Below are 19,422 nucleotides of genomic sequence, written 5' to 3'. Positions count from 1 at the left end.
ACAGATAATTTTGGGTCATTTTCATCCTCTCAAAAAGAAAGCTGGTACCATCTCTTTTTCCTTCCTTCACACATCCCTAAATAACCACTAATCTACCTTCTAGACTTTGATATGAATGGACTCATATAGTAGATGGTATTTTGTGATTGGCTTATGTCACTTAGCGTGATGTTTTCAAGGTTCATCCATATTAGGGTACATATTGCTACTTCATTCCCTTTTATGATTGGGGAATAAACCATTGTATGGATATACCATTATCTGTTTAAACATTTGTCTGATAATTAGGCATTGGATTATTTCTTCCTTTAATCTATTATGAGTAATGCTTCTATATAAATACTCATACATAAGTTCCTGTGTGAACATATGTTTTTATTTCTCTTCGTTATATATCTAGAAGTGGAACTATTGGATTATATGGAACTTTGTTTCATTCTCTGAGACAAATTGACAAAGCAGCTGTCCCATTTTACATTTCTGCTAGCAGTGTATAAATGTTCTGGTTTCTCTGTTATTGCTAACACTTGTTGTGATCTGATTTTTTGATCTAGCCCTCCTAGTCCATATGAAGTAGTATATCATTGTGATTTTGATTTGTAGTTCCCTGGTGAGTGTTGATGTTGAGCATCTTCTCATGTGCTTATTGGCCATTTGGAATTTTCCTTGGAGAAGTTACTATTCAGATCATTTGCCCATTTTTAAAATGGATTATTTGTCTTTTTATTAATGAGTTGTAAGAATGCTTTATATTCTGATATATGATTTGTAAACATCCCCCCCCCTTAAAATACATTGTATTTGTGCCTCTGAACCTTTTTTCTTGATGTTCCCTTTCCCTGGACTAATTTCTGCACTTCCCATGTGCAGTTCCTTTTAAACCATTTGTCCTTAGTCTAAATGTCACATCTTCAGAGACGCTATCTCCACCTTATCTACCATATATGTCTTCCCTTGCTGCTTATCTCTCTCCCTGGATCCCTGTTTATTTCTCTAACATTTATACCTGATATTGATATTATATGTTTGTTTATTGTCTGCTGCCCTAAAATGTAATCTCTATGAGGCAAAGATGCTGTTTTCCTTAGGTGGTAGGCAGCGATACATAAATATTTATTGAATGAATGGATGACTCGCCATTGGATTTCTTCTCTTTTTATTTTTCCCGTCATTGGGAAAATGTCTACTAGATATTAGAATCTTTTTCTAGGCTAATTTGAACTGTAAATTTAGGAATTTTTACTCATTCCTACAATGACCTCTTATCTCACTCATTTTCTAGAGCATGCATAGCTTTGGAGTTAGAAAGCTTTTGAGCTAGACTTCTGTGTATATTATTCATGAAGTAGACACCTTTATTATAGTTCTTTTATCATTTACAAAGTGGTACTTTATGGCACATAAAAGGTGTACATTGTTAGCATTATATCCCATTTTTCACAACTGAAGAAAAAATCAGTAAAAAATGCACTGCCTTTTATTCTGTGATTACTTGAAATTTTTCCTTTTATTGCTTCAGTAACTTACTTTACTGCTTTCTCCAACACATTTCTACTTATCTGATAGGAAATTGATTTTCTGCCTGGCAAAACATTCTCTTTAAAATACGACATAAAAGAGTAAATTCCATGGTGATAATTATTCCTTTTAATGGAATGTACCAAATTATATTAAAATATTTGTTGTCAAGTTCAGGTATTTTTATTCATATATTTTAGATGATATTCTATATGAGAGAATAGATCATTTTTAAGTTAATAATATATAAGATATAAATATATCCCTCTATAGTATCTTTTTTATTTAATTTTTTTGCCTCGACATGAAATAGTTTTTCTTACTTCTAGTTAAATAGGATAAAGAGGGAAGAAATAATACAAAAGTGAAGCAAATTCTAGTTAGAACTTGTTTTCACAGCTTGTAAATCTTAAAGTCTAAGTGAATTCAGTATAAAATGTGTTAAATCTTTAGGTACTATGTATTAATCAAATGTCTGTGAGAACTATACTATGTTTTTAGGTAAGTACCACAAATTTAAGCCCCTATATCATGCCTATATTATTTACATATCTTTAGCTACTTTATAAAAGTGAAAATACAAACTCCTAGCAATGTTAATATATTAATATGTTTGGAACTACAAGAGGCTTTTTGATAAGTATTGTATGCAAAGTTTATTTTGAACATTTTATAGTTACAGAATACCATTTATGGAATAGTTAGATAATCATTTTACTGTACTTTGGTCACTGAGGGAACAAATATTAATATTAGTTAAAATTTCTGTGGCTCAGTCGGTAAGGCGCCGGCCCCATATACCGAGGGTGGCGGGTTCAAACCCGGCCCCAGCCAAACTGCAACCAAAAAATAGCTGGGCGTTGTGGCGGGCGCCTGTAGTCCCAGCTGCTCGGGAGGCTGAGGCAAGAGAATCGCTTAAGCCCAGGAGTTGGAGGTTGCTGTGAGCTGTGTGAGGCCACGGCACTCTACCGATGGCCATAAAGTGAGACTCTGTCTCTACAAAAAAATAAAATAAATAAAAAAAAATAACAAAATTTCTAAATTATAGATGGGACCAGAGAATAAGAGCACCATACGATGCATTTCTGGAGTTATGCAGTGTTCAGTGAGTGGGTAACGAAGTTTATGGGTTATATACAGTGATAGTCTAAGGAAAATAGATCATATGCTAGTTTAGGTATAGTAGAATGACAAACGATAATTCCTCATTTTTTTAACTCCACTGACTTCTCTGAGAGTAAATGTTTAGTTATCAAATATTAAAGAGTAAATATAAAAATAAAAGTGGTATGATAAATCCAAAATAAGGAATAGCTTACATAAAATGTAAATGTCATATTTTAAGAATCTATAGTTGTTCGAACAAAATAAACACTTATAAGAATTAAGGTATTCCCAAATTTAGAACCAGAAAGGTGCCTAAATTTTTTATATTGGTTTTCTATGCAATTGCTTATTGGGTCTTTCAGGTCTTCACTTGTTGAAATAAGAGTAAAGTCAAATGATGACTATGTTAATATAAATGGAAGGAGGTAAGAAGAAACACAAATGGTGATCCAGTGTTACACAAATAAGCTTCAAGATAACAGAAGCTTGACTAAATTAAGCCATAAACTCTCTGGCTAGTTTTTGATGGCTTCCTTTTGTTATTTTCCTTTCGTAGCATCTGTTATGATACTGTATATAAAGTGAGCACTCAAAATTACTAAAATCCTAGGAAGGAATTTTTTTTTTTTATTGTTGAGGATTCATTAAGGACACAAAGAACCAGGTTAATCGATTGCATTTGTTAGATAAAGTCCCTCTTTATCCAAAAGGAGTGTCACACACTGTCACCCCCGGCCCACCTCCCTCCTTACCTCTCTCTGTTCTTCCCTTCCTTCACCCCCCACCCTCCTTTCCTCTCTCTGAAAGGTTTTTTGGTGGAAATAGCACATTTTCTTTTGTATTTATATTGAGCTTACATTTTCTTCTCCTTGAAGAGAAATTTCTTTCTATATAGCCCTTTTCTTCATAGTCTATAATAATCTTACATAACATAATCTTTGTTTCTATATGACCTTTTAAGAAAAATTATATAGGGCGGCGCCTGTGGCTCAGTCAGTAAGGCACTGGCCCCATATACCGAGGGTGGCGGGTTCAAACCCTGCCCCAGCTGAACTGCAACCAAAAAATAGCTGGGCGTTGTGACGGGCGCCTGTAGTCCCAGCTACTCGGGAGGCTGAGGCAAGAGAATCTCTTGAGCCCAGGAGTTGGAGGTTGCTGTGAGCTGTGTGAGGCCCCGGCACTCTACCGAGAGCCATAAAGTGAGACTCTGTCTCTACAAAAAAAAAAAAAAAAGAAAAATTATATAATAACATTTTAGTAACATACTATTAATAGTATGCTTAATTTAGTCACTTAAATAACTTTCAATAATACACACATTTACATACATGCGTGTATATCAATTTTTATATATAACAGAATGTATCCATTTTAAGAAATGTTTGAATATTTACAAATATCAATACGTACATAACCATCATCATAATCATGACTCCACACTATTTTTTTCATGACTCCACACTATTTCTCTTGTCTTCAATTTCTTTCCACACAGCTACAAGGCAGTCCCTGATTTTTTCCCATTACTGTAAATCAGGGTTTCTCAGCCTCAGCACTACTAATCTTTTGGGTAAATGTTTGCTGCAAGGTGGGCATTGCTGGCCTGTGCATCGTTGGATTTTTAGCAGCCTCCCTGGCCCTCACCTGCTAGAGTAAATCTCCTCCTCCACTGTTTCACAGAAGGGTCTATAGACATTGCCAAATGGTGCCTGGGAAACAAAACCATGTCAACTGGAGAACCACTGCTATAAGATTCGTTTTCCTGTTCTAGAATTTCATACAAATGGAATTATATTGGATACATTGTTTGTACCTATTTTATTTGCCAGTGTCATAGTTTGAGATTGAACCAGGTGTTACATGGTATCGTTTAATTGTTTCTTCTCACTGAGATGCCAATATTAATAAACTACAGTTTGTTTAAAAATCTTTTGTTTTTTTAAATCCCTATAAATTGCTGCTTTTAAGTCTTTCCTCTCTCGTTCTCTTTCTCTTTTTTAAACATTATGTGTAGCAAGGATTACTGTCACACTCTACTTATTGGGCCGGAGATTCTGGTGGTGTTAGAGAAAAGGTTGCCCCTCATGCAGTGCACTACCTACATTGGTGAGGTTGGTGGCCTCAAATCCAAGCTGTTAGTGGCCTCTGCTTTTAAGTCTCTGACTGATAATTTTATCTCAGTCTTTTGTGAATCTATTTCTATTAGATGATTTATCTGCTGTTATGAGTCATATTTTCCTTTTAATATTTATGGTTTTTATTAGACATTGGACTTTATTCACTTTACACTGAGTGTTCGATTTTGTTGTTTTTCTTTAAAGAGTAGTGGAAATTATTTTGGCAAGCAGTCAAGTTATCAAATTACTTGTGGGTCAAGTTGATCTTTCAAGGCTTTCCTTTTTGTGTTAGGGTAGATATAGAACTGTCTTCATGACTAATTCTATTACTAAGATACAACCTTTCTGTTCCCTATGTGGGTTGACTAGTAGTATTCCCTACTCTGTTCAGAATTTGGACATCTCCTAACTCTGTGTGTTTTCTGGGAATTGTTCAGTGTACAAGTCCCTGCTCTTCTTTGCTCCATCTTGTGGAATTTCACCCTTATCCTGTACAGCTGATTATTCAGCAACCAATTTAACAGATATGTAAGCATATATCTGGACTTATTTCTCTGTTCTTTCTCTCCACTATTCTAATCCACAAATTTTAGCCTTTCCAGTCTCTCTGTAATTTGGTATCTTTCTTCTCAACTCAGCAAGACTTGGCATTCTCCTTCCTGTACAGTGAATTGAAAATGTCTCCAAGAAGAAAACAGGCAATCATAAAACTCACCTTATTGGTTTCCCTTTTCCAGACATCATAGTCCTGCACTGCTTATTGGTTAATATCTGAAACAGTGGTTTAATATATTTCATCCAGTTTTCTAATTGTTTATAACAGGAGAGGAGGGCTAATTCCAATTTCCCCATCATGAATGGCAGCAAAACTGTTTTTTAATATTTTTTTCCTGATTATAAAAATAGAAGTGCACCATATGGAAATTTGGGGGAACATGGAATTCTGTGTGTTTTTACATTTATTCTAATCATTATCTCTAATTTAGAGTTGTTATAGACCTATGATATCTATTATGGAGGAAGTTCCATTTCCCTTTCCTTTTGTCTACACATCAAATGACCTTTGCTGGAATACCACCATTAGCCTCTCTGGACTCCTCACTTACTCTACACAAAGGAGGAATTGTTAATAGAGGAATTTGGGAGAGGGATTGTAAAGTCTTGTATTAGCCTACTTGTAAACAGTACTTTTAAGTTAGCCTATTTTTAGGTTATTTTTCCCACTTTTTTTTTTTTGATAAATTTTCACTTTTTCACCCTCGATAGAGTGCAGTGGCATCATAGCAACCGCAGACTCTTGGGCTTAAGTGATTCTCTTACCTCAATCTCCCAAGTAGCAGAGACTATAGGCGCCTGCCACAATGCCAGCCTATTTTTAAAAACAGGTCTCGCTCTGTTTCAGGCTGGTCTCGAACCTGTGAGCACAGGCAATCCACCTGCCTCGGCCTCTCAGAGTGTTAGGATTACAGGTGTGAGCCATAGCACCCTGCCTTTTGCACCCGTTCTAACAAGAGCTGTCAGAAGAGGCCCTTGTTTTTGTGACCTAATAGATTTACAAGATTCAGTTCAGTGGCCCAGATCCAAGCAGTGGTGCCTAATTTAGCTGTTTCAGTACTAATGCTGACACTGCAAACTCTACTTAATCTACACCAATCGGCTTCTCAGTCCTAAATTTGGAGGAGGAAATAATGGAATTATTTATTGTTCCATCAGTCCCAGTGATATCACAGATTTCATGTTTTTCAGCTTACATTGTACCAAATCACTAAATGTTTTCGAGTGTGAGGAATGCAAATTGAAAAGCATACACTCTCAATGATGGCTGGGGAAATAGTAACCAAAGTATAATACAGGTTGCAAAACTCTCTCTCTAGGAAACTTTTGCTCAGCTGTTTCTAGCTTAGCATTTCTTTTTTAATAACAATAACAATATTTAATATAAGGACTAGAAACAAAAACCTTGTAAAGAATGAACGAACATAAATGCATTTAGAAAAGAAATCTGAGAATCGCTGCATCGAAATATTAAGCAATAATAGAATGCTTTGACTCTGAGATTCAGTATGGAGTCATCAGTTAATTTCTTCTTCTTTTTTTTAAGTCTCAAAAAATAGGCAACTAATAGTTATAAATAAAGTAAAAGATAATTTCAAAAAACAGATCATGCCAAATCTCATAGACAATAGAAAAAGAAGGGATACTTCAAAATCATTCTACTTGATCTGGGTACACCTGATATTGAAATTGGAGAGAATATATTATTATAAAGGGGAAATTACAAACACATTTCACTTATAAATGAGTATGCAATATCCTAAACAACATATTAACAAGTTGAATTAAAAAGTAATGTTTAAGTAATGTACTTTATAGCTTAGCATTTTTTTATTGCCTCATATCTAATTTCCAGGTATCTAAACTGGGTCCATTAGCCCCTCTGACAACTGACAAATTCAGGAGCATACCACATCTGCTGTTCAGTGCTGTTTATAGTTACAATTCCTTGTGTTCTTTTCCTTAGAATGAGATGATGAGAAAACAAAATAGAATAGCAAATGTGAAATGAGAGAGACAGAGGAAGAGGAAGGGAAAAAAGATAATAGATTTACAAATAACTGATAGCCGTGAAACAGCTACATGAACATTATTTTTGAAGGAGGTAAAAGACAGGCTTTCACATGAATAGAAGAGAAACAAAATAGACGAGGAAACAAAGTTAAAAAAAAACTGTGTTTATCTTTGCAGTCATGTGCCACTACTGATTCTTATTAGGCTCTAGGTATTTTATTCTTAGGAATAAGAATTTAAATATTCTAAATAGAAGCAATAAAAATCCCAATTCAATGATGTTGAAATAAGTCTTTAGCTAATTTATATCAAGATATATTTGACATTAAAACTTTGTTAACAATAACATAATTTTCAATAAAATTATCAGCTTTATTGCTATCTCTTGTTTAAAGTCTTAAGTGCTTTTATTAAAAAGGATTATTTCTCCTTTTATTTAGTGCTTATAATTTTTCTCTAGTTACTGCTTCTGATTTAGTAATAATGAAATACTTCTCTGTCATTGTAGTCTTGATAGTCAAAGAGAATATGAAGATTAGAATTACAGATTTACAGATTCTTTTAATAGAACAGCATTTTGATTTATTTGTTTTTGTAGGGGTACATCTGTTTGTGTATGCATCTATATATTCATGTTTTGTATGAAAAAATAGACATGTGACTTTGATATAAGAAGACTTTTGTGACCTAAATGTCAAAGAGGGAAATATTTACATAAATTATGACTATATGTATAACATAACTTTATATATGATAACCATGAGGACCATATGGCAAAGCAGCTTTTTTAGGGCTAGTAAAACTGAACTTCAGATCATAGGAATGATATATATTGATTACAATATCATTATAATCTGTGTGTATATGTGCATATACATGTAGTATACGTACATATGCTTCATATGACACATAAATTTCATGAGGGCAGCAACATTATCTTGACTATTATAATAACCACATGGGAAGAACTCCATATGTACTTCCTAAAAATAACTTTTTAAAAATTGAATGGAAAAGATAAAATAGTTTCAGTATGCTAGAAAGACTATTTGATTTGTAAAACTTATAAGAATAAGCACTAGATTATTTTATTATAATTTTATTCATTAAAGAAAGGATAAGAAATTATCCTGATAGTATATTGACCACTGGTATATTTGCTAGCCTAAAGTAGAATTGAGCAGAATGATTTTTTAATGTTGTCAATGTTCTCAGACCACATTTTAGGGCAGAAGCAATCAAACCTTTGAACTTAAAAATTTTGAAACGTTCTTATCCCCTTTGTTCTCTAAAATCTCTTTCAAGAGAAGTGGTAAAGAAAAAGGTATGAGTTCATATGATAACTGATTCTCCCCCATATTCTTTTAGAATATAAGATAATGTGTATCTTTTCTTCTTTGAATTTTTGCATACATTTATGTCTGTATGAATACATATGCATATATCCTTTCTTAATACTAACTCCTTATTTAATGTATTATTCACTGATTTTTTTTTAAATAAAAAAATCTCATGAGAGTACTTGATGTAAAATTATATAATTAAATGGAAGTTGCTATGTATTTATAAGATTACTTAGAATAAAAGTTTTATTTTGGGCATAGAGTATCTATTTAGTCCCATTCATTATTTCAGTGTAGGAGCATAAATACTCCACTTCTGTCTTCTTAGGGTCCTGACAGGTCCTGCATGTTTTATTTTGTATGAAAGTCCTCATAGGGAATTGAAGACTTAAAAAAGCAGTTATTTATATAGTAGTGAATTGAATAAGAAACAGTAAGCTGTGAAAATGTGACTAAATTATGTAGGAAGGCTTAAAAGGTAAGAGCTATTATAATAAGATCTATACAGACTCTAGTCTCAACTTCTCATCCTTGAAGATAAGGATTTTTTTGTCTTTCGTCTGGAATAAGGAGAATGTTTTCATGTGGGAATTTTATTGTCCATTCATAAGAAATAGCATGAAGGTCAAAGTGATTTTCTTGCACCTGCTGTTTTTCAATATTAACTTAAATAGTCACTATGTCAAAATACAATGTTTTAACCCCTTCATCATAATAAGTTTTTTAAGAAATCTAAATGATTTACTAAAGGTTTTATACACTATGCTTTAAATGAATGAAATCGCACGTGAATGTACATGAAGAAGTATAGCCTTCATGTCAGTCTAATTTATTGAAATCCTAATGTTCACATTATCTGTTACACCAGATACTTGGTAATGAGCCATGTTTGTATAAGAAAAATACTTTCAGAATTATGTTTACAAACCAACAATCCGTATTATAAGCTTTTCAAAAATTGATAATCCATTTTTTGAGCTCTTAATAAATTTATTAAATAACAATTTATAGTATCAGATGTAGTTACATAAAAATATGTTTTCCTTTGAACGCCATAATATATTCCATACTTTTTCTGGAATTGACAAATGTTCACATACTTAATATTAATACGACTTTTCTGTAATATGTAACATGTCTGTATCAATAATATAACATGTTATCTTTCTTACTAGATAATGATCTTGGCAAGCTTTTATTATGCTTCAAAATGTCTGATAAGCAAACTGAGTGGATAGAAAACTGCCGAAGACAATTTTGCAAAATGATGAAGACGAAACCTGATATAATCAGGGGAGGTGGTGAGTGCATTATTTTCATTGTGGATTTTTTTTCCCTTTGGCAGAAAAATTATTTCAATAAAAGTTTTATGGTTTTCATGTTTGTTTTATGTGTCATAGAATTAAAAATGGGGTATAGGGGAAAGTTTGTGTAGTTAATTGTTGGAGAAATTTTATTTTCCAAGAGTAATGATATATATAATATATACATACGTATGTATGTATGTATGTATACTGTCAACAGACTAGAAGCCTTACTCTGTAAAATAATTTAAAAAGGTTTATTCTGAACCAAATTTGAGGATCATGACCCAGAGCCACACCCAAGAAGCTTTTAGCAAGTGGATTCGTTCTCATGGGGTTACAGTTAGGTTTAATCATGCATTTCAGGGAGATGAGAATTACAGGTAAAGCCGTAGATCAGTATGTGAAAAGCATGCATTTATTTAGCCTGACAAGGTGGAATACCTCCAAGCATGGGCTTATAGGCTAGGAGTAGGAGAAAAGATTCTTTAGTTGAGAGCACTGCCTGTGCCTCAAGAAGTAGGGCACCTGTCCCATGTACTGGGGGTAGCGGGTTCAAGCCCAGCCCTGGCCAAAACTGCAAAAAAAAAAAAAAAGACTCTTTAGTTGACAGTTGGCTGAAAGAGTTAGGCTTCATCTTATAGACTAGAAGTCAGTAAAAAGGAATGCTTGAGTTAAAATGAGGGTCTGTTAATCAGAGACATACTATAGGAATATGCTCAGACTCAAGTGGTTTGTTTGCCAACGATTTTAATGGCACATGAACTTTATGGACACCCTGTATAAATTGAGGAATTACAGGTATGTCTTGCATAGCCTTAGGCCTGTTATGAGTCATAAAAGACATTTCTAAAAAGGGGGTGCATGATGTGGTATATCTGATCTCCTTTCTCAGGGCTAGTGTCTCAGCTTTAGATGATATCCTTCGTCCAGTGAATCAGCTACTGTGGGAGAACCTGCAGATTTTACCTGAATATACGCACACGCACATGCGCGCACGCGCGCACACACATATATGCAAGAAATCAAACATTACTTTTCAATGTTTGAGTATAAAGTGAACAGTTAAACTATGTTTTATCCCCCCAAATATTTATAAAATGTCTATTTTAAACATTTACCTTTTTTTACACAATAGAAAATATTTAAGGCTCGGCACCTGTAGCTCAAGCAGCTAGGGCACCAGCCATATACACTGGAGCTGGCAGGTTCAAACCCAGCCCGTGCCCGCCAAAGAACAATGTCAACTATAATGAAAAAAATATCCAGGTGTTGTGGTGGGTGCTTATACTCCCAGCTACTTGGGAGGCTGAGGCAAGAGGATTGCGTAGCCCAAGAGTTCAAGGTTGCTGTGAGCTGTGATACTACGGCACTCTACCCAGGGCCACAACTTGAGACTCTGTCTCAAAAAAAAAAAAAAAGAAAAAAGGAAAGAAAATATTTAAAATAGAATGTATCAGTGGGTTTTGCACATACCAAAAGGAACAGAATAAATTAAGAAAGCAACAACTTGGAATGATGTTTAGTTTAAACACAATAAGTAAATGTGTGTTTCTGAGTTTATCTCTGTCCAACAGGGATAGTGATAAGACAAAAGAGAATATCACCTGTTTAACCATTATTCATGCCTTTGAAACCATTAAAATTGCATTCTGTTTGAAATCTTGGTATTTGGAGGCACTTCCCACAAGTGCTTTGTTACCTTGATGCTGTCTCCACTATTAGACTGCAATTTGCTAAAGGAAATTAGAAATATTTTACCCCCAAATATGACATTTTGAAATGCTAGACTCACTAAAGAAACCTCAAGGTCTCTCTGACTTTCCCCACCCCCCATCTTTGACTCTCCCAGTATCACTGAAGTTTCTTTATCTGCCTGATATCCAGACTCACATAGAAGAACCAGGAATGTGACCTGAACAGACTGTCTTAGATAAGGTTCTGTCTCTCTGAATCATTTAAATTACAAAGGGAAATATTTACCAATTAATCTCTTTTCCCTATCCATCCTCCCTAGTAATCCTTTATTCCTCTTGAACAGGATTCCTTCTTTTCCTCCTCCCATAACCCATGTCACCAGAAAGGCATATAAGCTTCTGAATTGTTAGGAACTTGAACACTTTTGAGGGTTCCTGTGTATATATGTTAAAATGAATATGGACAACTTTTCTCTTATTAATCTGCTTTATTGTGAGTTGCTTTTTCAGTGAACCTTCCTAAAGTAAAGGAGAATTTTTTTCCCTTCGGCACTAATTTCAAAAACAGATCTGTCTAACTTTGCAAGGCATGATCTATTTGCTAACAGAAAACTCAGTTAATTGCTCTTCACAGCAACCTTATAAGATAGTCCTTGTTTTATGGATGAGGAAACTGAGGCTCAGATATTTTAGGTAATTTTCCCAGGTCCCAGCAGTTGAGCCAATATGTGAACCTAGACAACCTGTATGTTCTGTATTGCTTTGCTACACTATTTCTTTGTACTTCCTTTTTGTGCCTAATGTTTTACACATGGGAGATAAACATTCATTAAATAAACACAAGCTGAACACTGGTTTAGCTAGAATATGGTGTAAATTTAATATCCAATATCTTGTTTGTTATCTGTAAACTGAGTTGAACTAATTTTGAAGATAAGCTCAATGCAAAAATACTAAACAAATGTAAATGCTTTTGAGAGATAGGCATGCTTGCTATGTATGTTCAGAAGACAGCAAGGATCTCCAAGACCCAACTAAGGGACTAAGTGGATATCTTGCCTTGGTGCTCCTCAAGCAAACTGCCCCAACTGGAAAGAGGGATAAGGGTGCCATCTTAGTGCTGCCCCACCTAACACCTGCCCTGAGCAACTGACATACCCTGGGGAAGGAAGAACCCCTGCTGATCTGCAAAATAATGTAGGGAATCCCCCAGCCTCCAGGCCTTGCAGCCCAGGCACAGTAGGATTTGGAAAGTAAACTAGAGTAATCTAAGGTTAATTATCATGTCATTAACTGTCTATTAAGGTGGTTCCATGGTGGTGTCTTAACCCCAGGGGAACCATATCCTGGCAGTATAAAACAGGACCCCAGACCATTACCAGAGCCTTTTTATCAAGACAAGGGGACCATTGGTAATCTGTGGTGAATGTATCCTGCTCTATAAAACTTTCTCTTCCTCAGTTAACTTTGTTTCACACTTGCCTTGTTTTTGGTGGGTCTGGTCACTCTTTGGCCAAGAGCATTCCAAGAACTGAGAACACAGACAACTACCTGCCCCCAACATATGTGTGCATACATGCACATGTTAACTCATGTGCAATCTGGCTCTGTAACTTGGGTCAACTTGGGTTTTACATATGAGCAATTGATAGCTAAGAGAACAAGATTTTTCAGTTATCATCATTTATCATGTAGTTAGTTTCATTGTCAAAACCACAAGACAGTTTGGCCTATGTCCAATTGCTCATCACATATAGATCCAATTATTGAGATGAGAATTGCCAAGGAGGAAAGGAATTTTAAATAGGATAAACATCTTGTTGGGAGAACAGGAGAAGCTGCCTCAACTCTATCTCTCTGTCTAATGGAGATCATGGCCTTTTTTTTAAAGGAATGGCCTCCTGCACAATTGGTATAAATAAGAAGGGGCTACTTGCCTGGGGCATGTTGGGGGGGAGATGAATCTTGGCAACAGGAAGTCTGCCTGAGGTAGATTTATGAGGAGAGAGCAGCTGTAGTAGTAATTGGTCCTGAGTCCAGTGAGAGCAGCAGCATCAACCCAAGAAACCAGGAACTAAAATCAACTGAGCTGCTCTTTTGTGAAGATTGGGGAGAAGAAAGAACAGCTGCCACATTCTGGATCATCCTGCTCAGCATAAGTGCTGAGAAGGCAGAGTGACAGCATGGGACATTAGTAGCAGAAAAACTATTCCCTTCTGGAATACAGGCAAGTTCATAGTTCTGGGAAGCAGATGGCAGGCTGCCTGTCAAATATTAGGGGAGTAGGGTTCTGCAGCCCCAAGATCCTAAATTTGCTGAAGACCATGAGGATCCAGAATGGTGTGGCATTTGGGGGGTTGGCTATGTAACCAACTGCACCTCCACTTTCCAGGCCAGTGTAGCCATCACTGGGCAGAGCCCGCAGCCCTGCCAAACAGATTAGGGATATCCTGCCCCCACCATGGATAATTTTCAATTGCTTCACAATCTGGATCATGGGGGCATGTCCCCCACCTCAGTGATAGAGGATACATAGTTTCCAGAGGTAGGCTGCAGGCTCCTTGATGGTCAGGCACATCCTCTGGCCTGGGGCATTGTTCACTGGGGCACCCACCCTACCCACACAGTGCTTGCTTCCAGAATAGGAAAACCAGTTCCAATCTCCTTGACAACCTGCCACAAGATGTTATGAAATTCAATTTCCAGCCTCAGAACTTCATGTCCAAAAGCAGCTGTGTTTTTAGTAATACTGCAGCACCCCTTGGATCTTAGAATTTTTTTTAACCCTCCATAAAAAGAACATACCCAGAATCAAAGAAAAAGAAACTACACATGAGAAAGGTCCAACAAAAAATCACTGCCTCATGAACTATCAAACCAGATCATCTCCCACAAGGGATGACAATGTAGCTACCTCATAAGATTACAACTACAAATTAACTACGGAAATAACAGAAAGGGAATTCAGATTATGGATGTCAAAAACAATGAAAGGAATTGAAGGAAAAGTGGGAAACCAGCATAAGGAAATCCAAAAATTGACCCAAGAATTTAATGAAAGATAGGGCAAAGTCTCCAAGGATCTAAACACAATTAGAAATGATAGAAAGGAGCTAAACAAATTGAAGGAGACTTTCAAAGACTTTCAAAATATAATAGAAAATTTCAGTAACAGATTAAACCATGGAGAAGAAAGAAAATCAGAGCTCAATGACAGGGCTCTCGAGCTACCCCTATCATTTAAAGATGCAGAAAAGAAGAGAGTAAAAGCAGAGCAATCTCTTAGAGCATTATGGTACAGCATGAAGCATGCAAACATACAAATTATAGGTATCGCCAAAGGGAAGAGAGAGTTCCAATAGCACCGAAACCTTAGTCAAGGATATTATGGCTGAAAATGTATCTATTGGTATAGATCAGTCATTCACTTGCCTGATACACACAGCTCTTATTTACTTGGGGCAAGAAAGAGATTAATAGATTATTTATAGTTATGCTACAGTTCTAAAAAAAAAAAAAAACATAAATGTGAACTCACCTGATGATTTTATTATCTATTTTGGTTTACATAAAATAATTAAATGTTTGTTTATAACTTTTTAAATGTGATACTTCTTGAAGCAATCTCCAGGATGAAGTCCAGACTTCCTCTTGCATGTCTCACAGTAGAAAACAGTTTCTCTCCTTTCACCTTTCTCATTTCTTTTGCTGCAAACCATGCAATCCTGTGTTAACTTTTTTAAAATTTGTATTATAAAATGTATCTTCCTATTTAACCTTTCCTCAGTGTCTGAAGATGGTGGTCTTCCCTCTTTCTTGAATTTCTGTTCCTCACATTGCTCATAAGCTGAGTGATGAGATTTCTCCTGTAAAAAAGGTGTGTCTAGACTTTTTCTCCACTCTTCTTATCTAATGATTAAAGAATGTACCTGCACTTCCACCAGCCAGAAAAATAATTTTTTCCACTATTTGTAGGATCTTCTTATGAATTCTTAATATCCACAGTACTTGCCAGGGTTCTGCCCGAAGGAGCAAGGTCTGTTAAGACCTGTGGATCTGGAGGCAACTGACTGAAGAACTATAAAGTTAGAAATGATCAGAGAAAAAGAGACAAGACACACAAAATAGAATTTTCAAAGATGAGAGCATAGGGGACCCCTGCCCATTTGTGGGGTTCTGACAGTAGCCCCGAGTGTCAGTTCTCTGCTTTTATTGAAGGCTATTTGCTCATTAGCCCAGAGGGTAAGCTCTGAGGAAGGGAATAAAGACATCAGCAGTTTCTCTGAAGAAGCATATCAGCTCTTACTGTGTCTATTATTAAACTTTAAGGGTCTGAACACTCTTGAGAAATCCAGAACCTGAGCCTTGTGTGGGGACAGACTCTTATCTGTGGTCGTACACACAGATTCCTAGGGAGGTGTTACTCTCCTCTAGTTTACTGCAGAGTAAAATGCCTCTGGTGTCAATCGCCTCTGAAGAATCAGTGGGAAAGAGGAATCTTCCTCTCATCACCACCACAGAGGGTCTTCTTCTACCATAGCGAGATAAGCCTTTCTACCCATATTTCAGGGCTGGAGCTGTTCCTTTGATCTTTGCCCCAGTCAAATACAAATTTCCACATGGGTATTTGTTGTGAGCATCAACTAGGCAGGAACCGGCCTAGTTAATGTTTCTTGCTAGGCCTTGCACACATCTTCCTCTGTTGGCAGAGTGCTTACAGACCCAGCAAGGGTGTTAGTAAGCTATATCTCCACTAGCCAGACTTCTAGGACAAGCAGGAAACTTGCTTGGATAAGAAATTTAGCAGTGACTGGTTTAAAGGTAAACTGGCTGACTTTCCTTTGTTCTGTCTCACTCAGCTTACTTTCTTATTTTCCCCTTTTTCTGGGGGTGCTTTCCCTTGCCCAGAATGGGGTTTTTGGTTCCCATTCTGCCTGCAGTACTCATCAGCTCTGTCCACCCTTTCCTTAAACTTGTGTTCTAAAATAACTGTTGGTTTTTCAAATTTAACAGGTTGTTTCTTTCCATAACTTGTGATCAACTGTGTTTGAGGACCAAAGAATGTACTCAGCATTGTAACTAATCTCTTATCTTGGAATGAGAGGCAGATCGTTTTTGTATCACATTGATAGGCACATAATTCATATTCCTGAAGTTTTTTTCTTCAGATTAGTTGTCAATTCACTTCTAGAAGCCATAACTTTTCCTGTTATGTGTACTTTCATTTATGCAATTCCTGAGCAAGTTGAGAGCTTGTGTAGAACCTATTAGTGTAGATGTGATAGCCTGAACCACTCATATATGCTTGCAAAACTGTGCCAAATGAATTACTGTTTGAGATGTAGATGGCAAAGCAGGACTAATAACACTTTCCGTTGTTGTCTTTCCATAATAGGGAATGTGAGAAAACACAATCATTTTCTGAAACTCACAGGCACGGCAAAAAAGCCCCACTTTGTTATAGGTTTCTTCGGATTGTAGCAATGGAATTGAATTCTTCCTCTGAAATCTACTATGTCCTTATCTATGGCCACATTTCTTCCCAGTACATAAAATTCTTTGCATTATTTTCAATGTGCGCACTAACATTCTTCACCTTGCTCCCATGGGTATTCACACTCCCTTGAGCTGTGACATGAGGAACTAAAGGATCCAAAATATTTGGGGGAAAAAGGAGACAAGAGTAAATATCCTTGAATAATGGGGTTTGATTTAACCAATCTTTGTTAAATTAGTCAACTAATTACACCTTCAAATTCAGAGCCATGTTATATATTATACCAAAGAAAGCCTTCATTTTTTTCTGTTGAAACATCCGTCCAATGTGCCACATCTAGTATTTTGTTAGTAGAATTACCTTCTGTTTTATTTTTCCTGCTGCATACGTATTTGTCCCAGTCACAATTTCACTAATAAAATCATTTGAGAAAAAGAGCTAGAAATATTCAAGTTCAGATTTTGGCTGAGCACTTTGAGGAAGGGGGAACCTTTGTTGTGTGACAGAGTATGGGAGCTTTATAAGATACTATTGCCATCACAATAAACTTTCCAACTACTTGTTACAGGTTGTATATCATTGTCCCTTTTTCTTCATCACTAGCTTCAGATTCACTGGAACTAATATTGCTGCATGAAGAGTGTCTTCATGCTCACTTTTATCACTAAACTCTTTTTCAACCTCAGTGTCCTCAAACATCTATGTTGCAATTTTATTGTCACTTACATGCCTCCTCCCTGACGTTTTCCCACAAGCACGACCACGCAGATACAACATTAAATCACCTATTCACATCAATGCACACTGCCAGCTAGAAACAAAGTATAACCAGCACCATCTGTTGGATAGAGTTCATACTACATGAGGAAATAAATCAGACTCCAACAGCAGTGCTAGTGAACAAATACAACAAAACAAATAGTGTTGGATATTTTCTGACATGAGGGCTAACCAGGAAAATCATTATGTCTGAGGAGGTCCATCATCAGATTGGGAAAGGCTAACCTGTGTTTTTTTGTTTTTTTTTTCATTCAACACTGGGAAAGAAAACAGTTGGACGATTTGCTCCATTAGGTTGAATTTCAAATATATTCTTGGGCTACCTCACTTTTTAATCATCATGTTGCCAGATGCAGTGCCATCTGAGAACCAGATATAGGAGGTGAGTATTGATAAAGGAGAGGTGGTCTGAGGAAATGGCAGGCTGTTGTCTCAGAGACTATCTCTTGTCCTCTGCTAACTGAGCAACTTACCAGAGGAAGGGATAAAGGGGGGTGGCCGCAGAAAGCAAGCTTTGAGCAAGTCATCATGATTTGCTTGATGGTTATTAGCAAACAGTATATTCTCTGATGTATCTTCTGATCAGCAGTCTGAGGTTTACCTATTCCAGACCCTTGATCTGTTTTTCCTCAAGGCTGTTTTGTAGTCTTGTGCCTGACAGCTGTGTAAGCAAGCAGCAAGTTAATTGCAAATGTTTAAACAGAGCAATCCAAAAGCATACTGGAAGTAATAGCCATAGTCTGAATGGCCCTTGGCAGGTACTTACATTCAGAGTATAAATCATGCGATGGTTCTACTTTCTTTTCTCCTTATGTTGTCACAAGGCTTTTCTATATCCAATTGACCCCTAGAATTTTCCTGAATACCCTAACCTAACCTCTTAATGTTAATCAGTTTATAAACAATAGATTCAATAATCAATTCCAGACTTAATATTTACTAACATTTTACATCTGTCTTTCTATACTCAACTTCCTATAAAAATAAACCTTTGTATTTTTTATATTATTTTCTAATCAGTATTTACTTACTAATAATCTTTTATTAGTGACCTAAAATTAATTTTATAGTTTAAATGTATTAGAAGTATTTTCCTAATTTTTTTACTAATTGATTTAGTTCCTATCCAGGATTCTAGTGTAAGATTCATGTAATTTGAGTCAGTCACCATATAACATGTACACCATGTCCAACAGACAATATTGAATATACTTTATAACTGTAATACAGGGTAGCCATAAAGTTTGCATGCAATTTAAAATAGAGTGAAATTTAAAATTGCACACAGACTTTATGGCCACCCTGTATATTTTGTATAACTACATAGAACCTTCAAAAGATTCATGGAAAAATGTGTATTACGAAAACATTATAAATAAATTTTTTAAAGTTTTCATATCAGCATAACCTTATACTTATTAGCTATAACATATATGAATAGGATGTAGTTTAAACCACTAAAAAGGATAAGATACCATTTTAAAAGGAGCT

General features: G+C 35.8%; 1 protein-coding gene across 1 annotated transcript in view; it reads left to right on the top strand.

Annotated features, from left to right (window-relative positions):
• TBC1D32 (TBC1 domain family member 32) overlaps positions 1-19,422 on the top strand; it is a 270,218-nt gene that overhangs the window by 180,367 nt on the left and 70,429 nt on the right. The window contains exon 26 of the mRNA XM_053592345.1: positions 9,829-9,954. Coding sequence (XP_053448320.1) covers positions 9,829-9,954 — 126 coding nt within the window. The remainder of the gene's footprint in view (positions 1-9,828; positions 9,955-19,422) is intronic.

The sequence above is a fragment of the Nycticebus coucang genome, chromosome 5, assembly GCF_027406575.1.
Source record: "Nycticebus coucang isolate mNycCou1 chromosome 5, mNycCou1.pri, whole genome shotgun sequence".
NCBI lineage: Eukaryota > Metazoa > Chordata > Mammalia > Primates > Lorisidae > Nycticebus > Nycticebus coucang.
The sequence above is the reverse complement of the archived record's forward strand: the minus strand, read 5'-3'. Positions and strand labels throughout refer to the sequence as shown.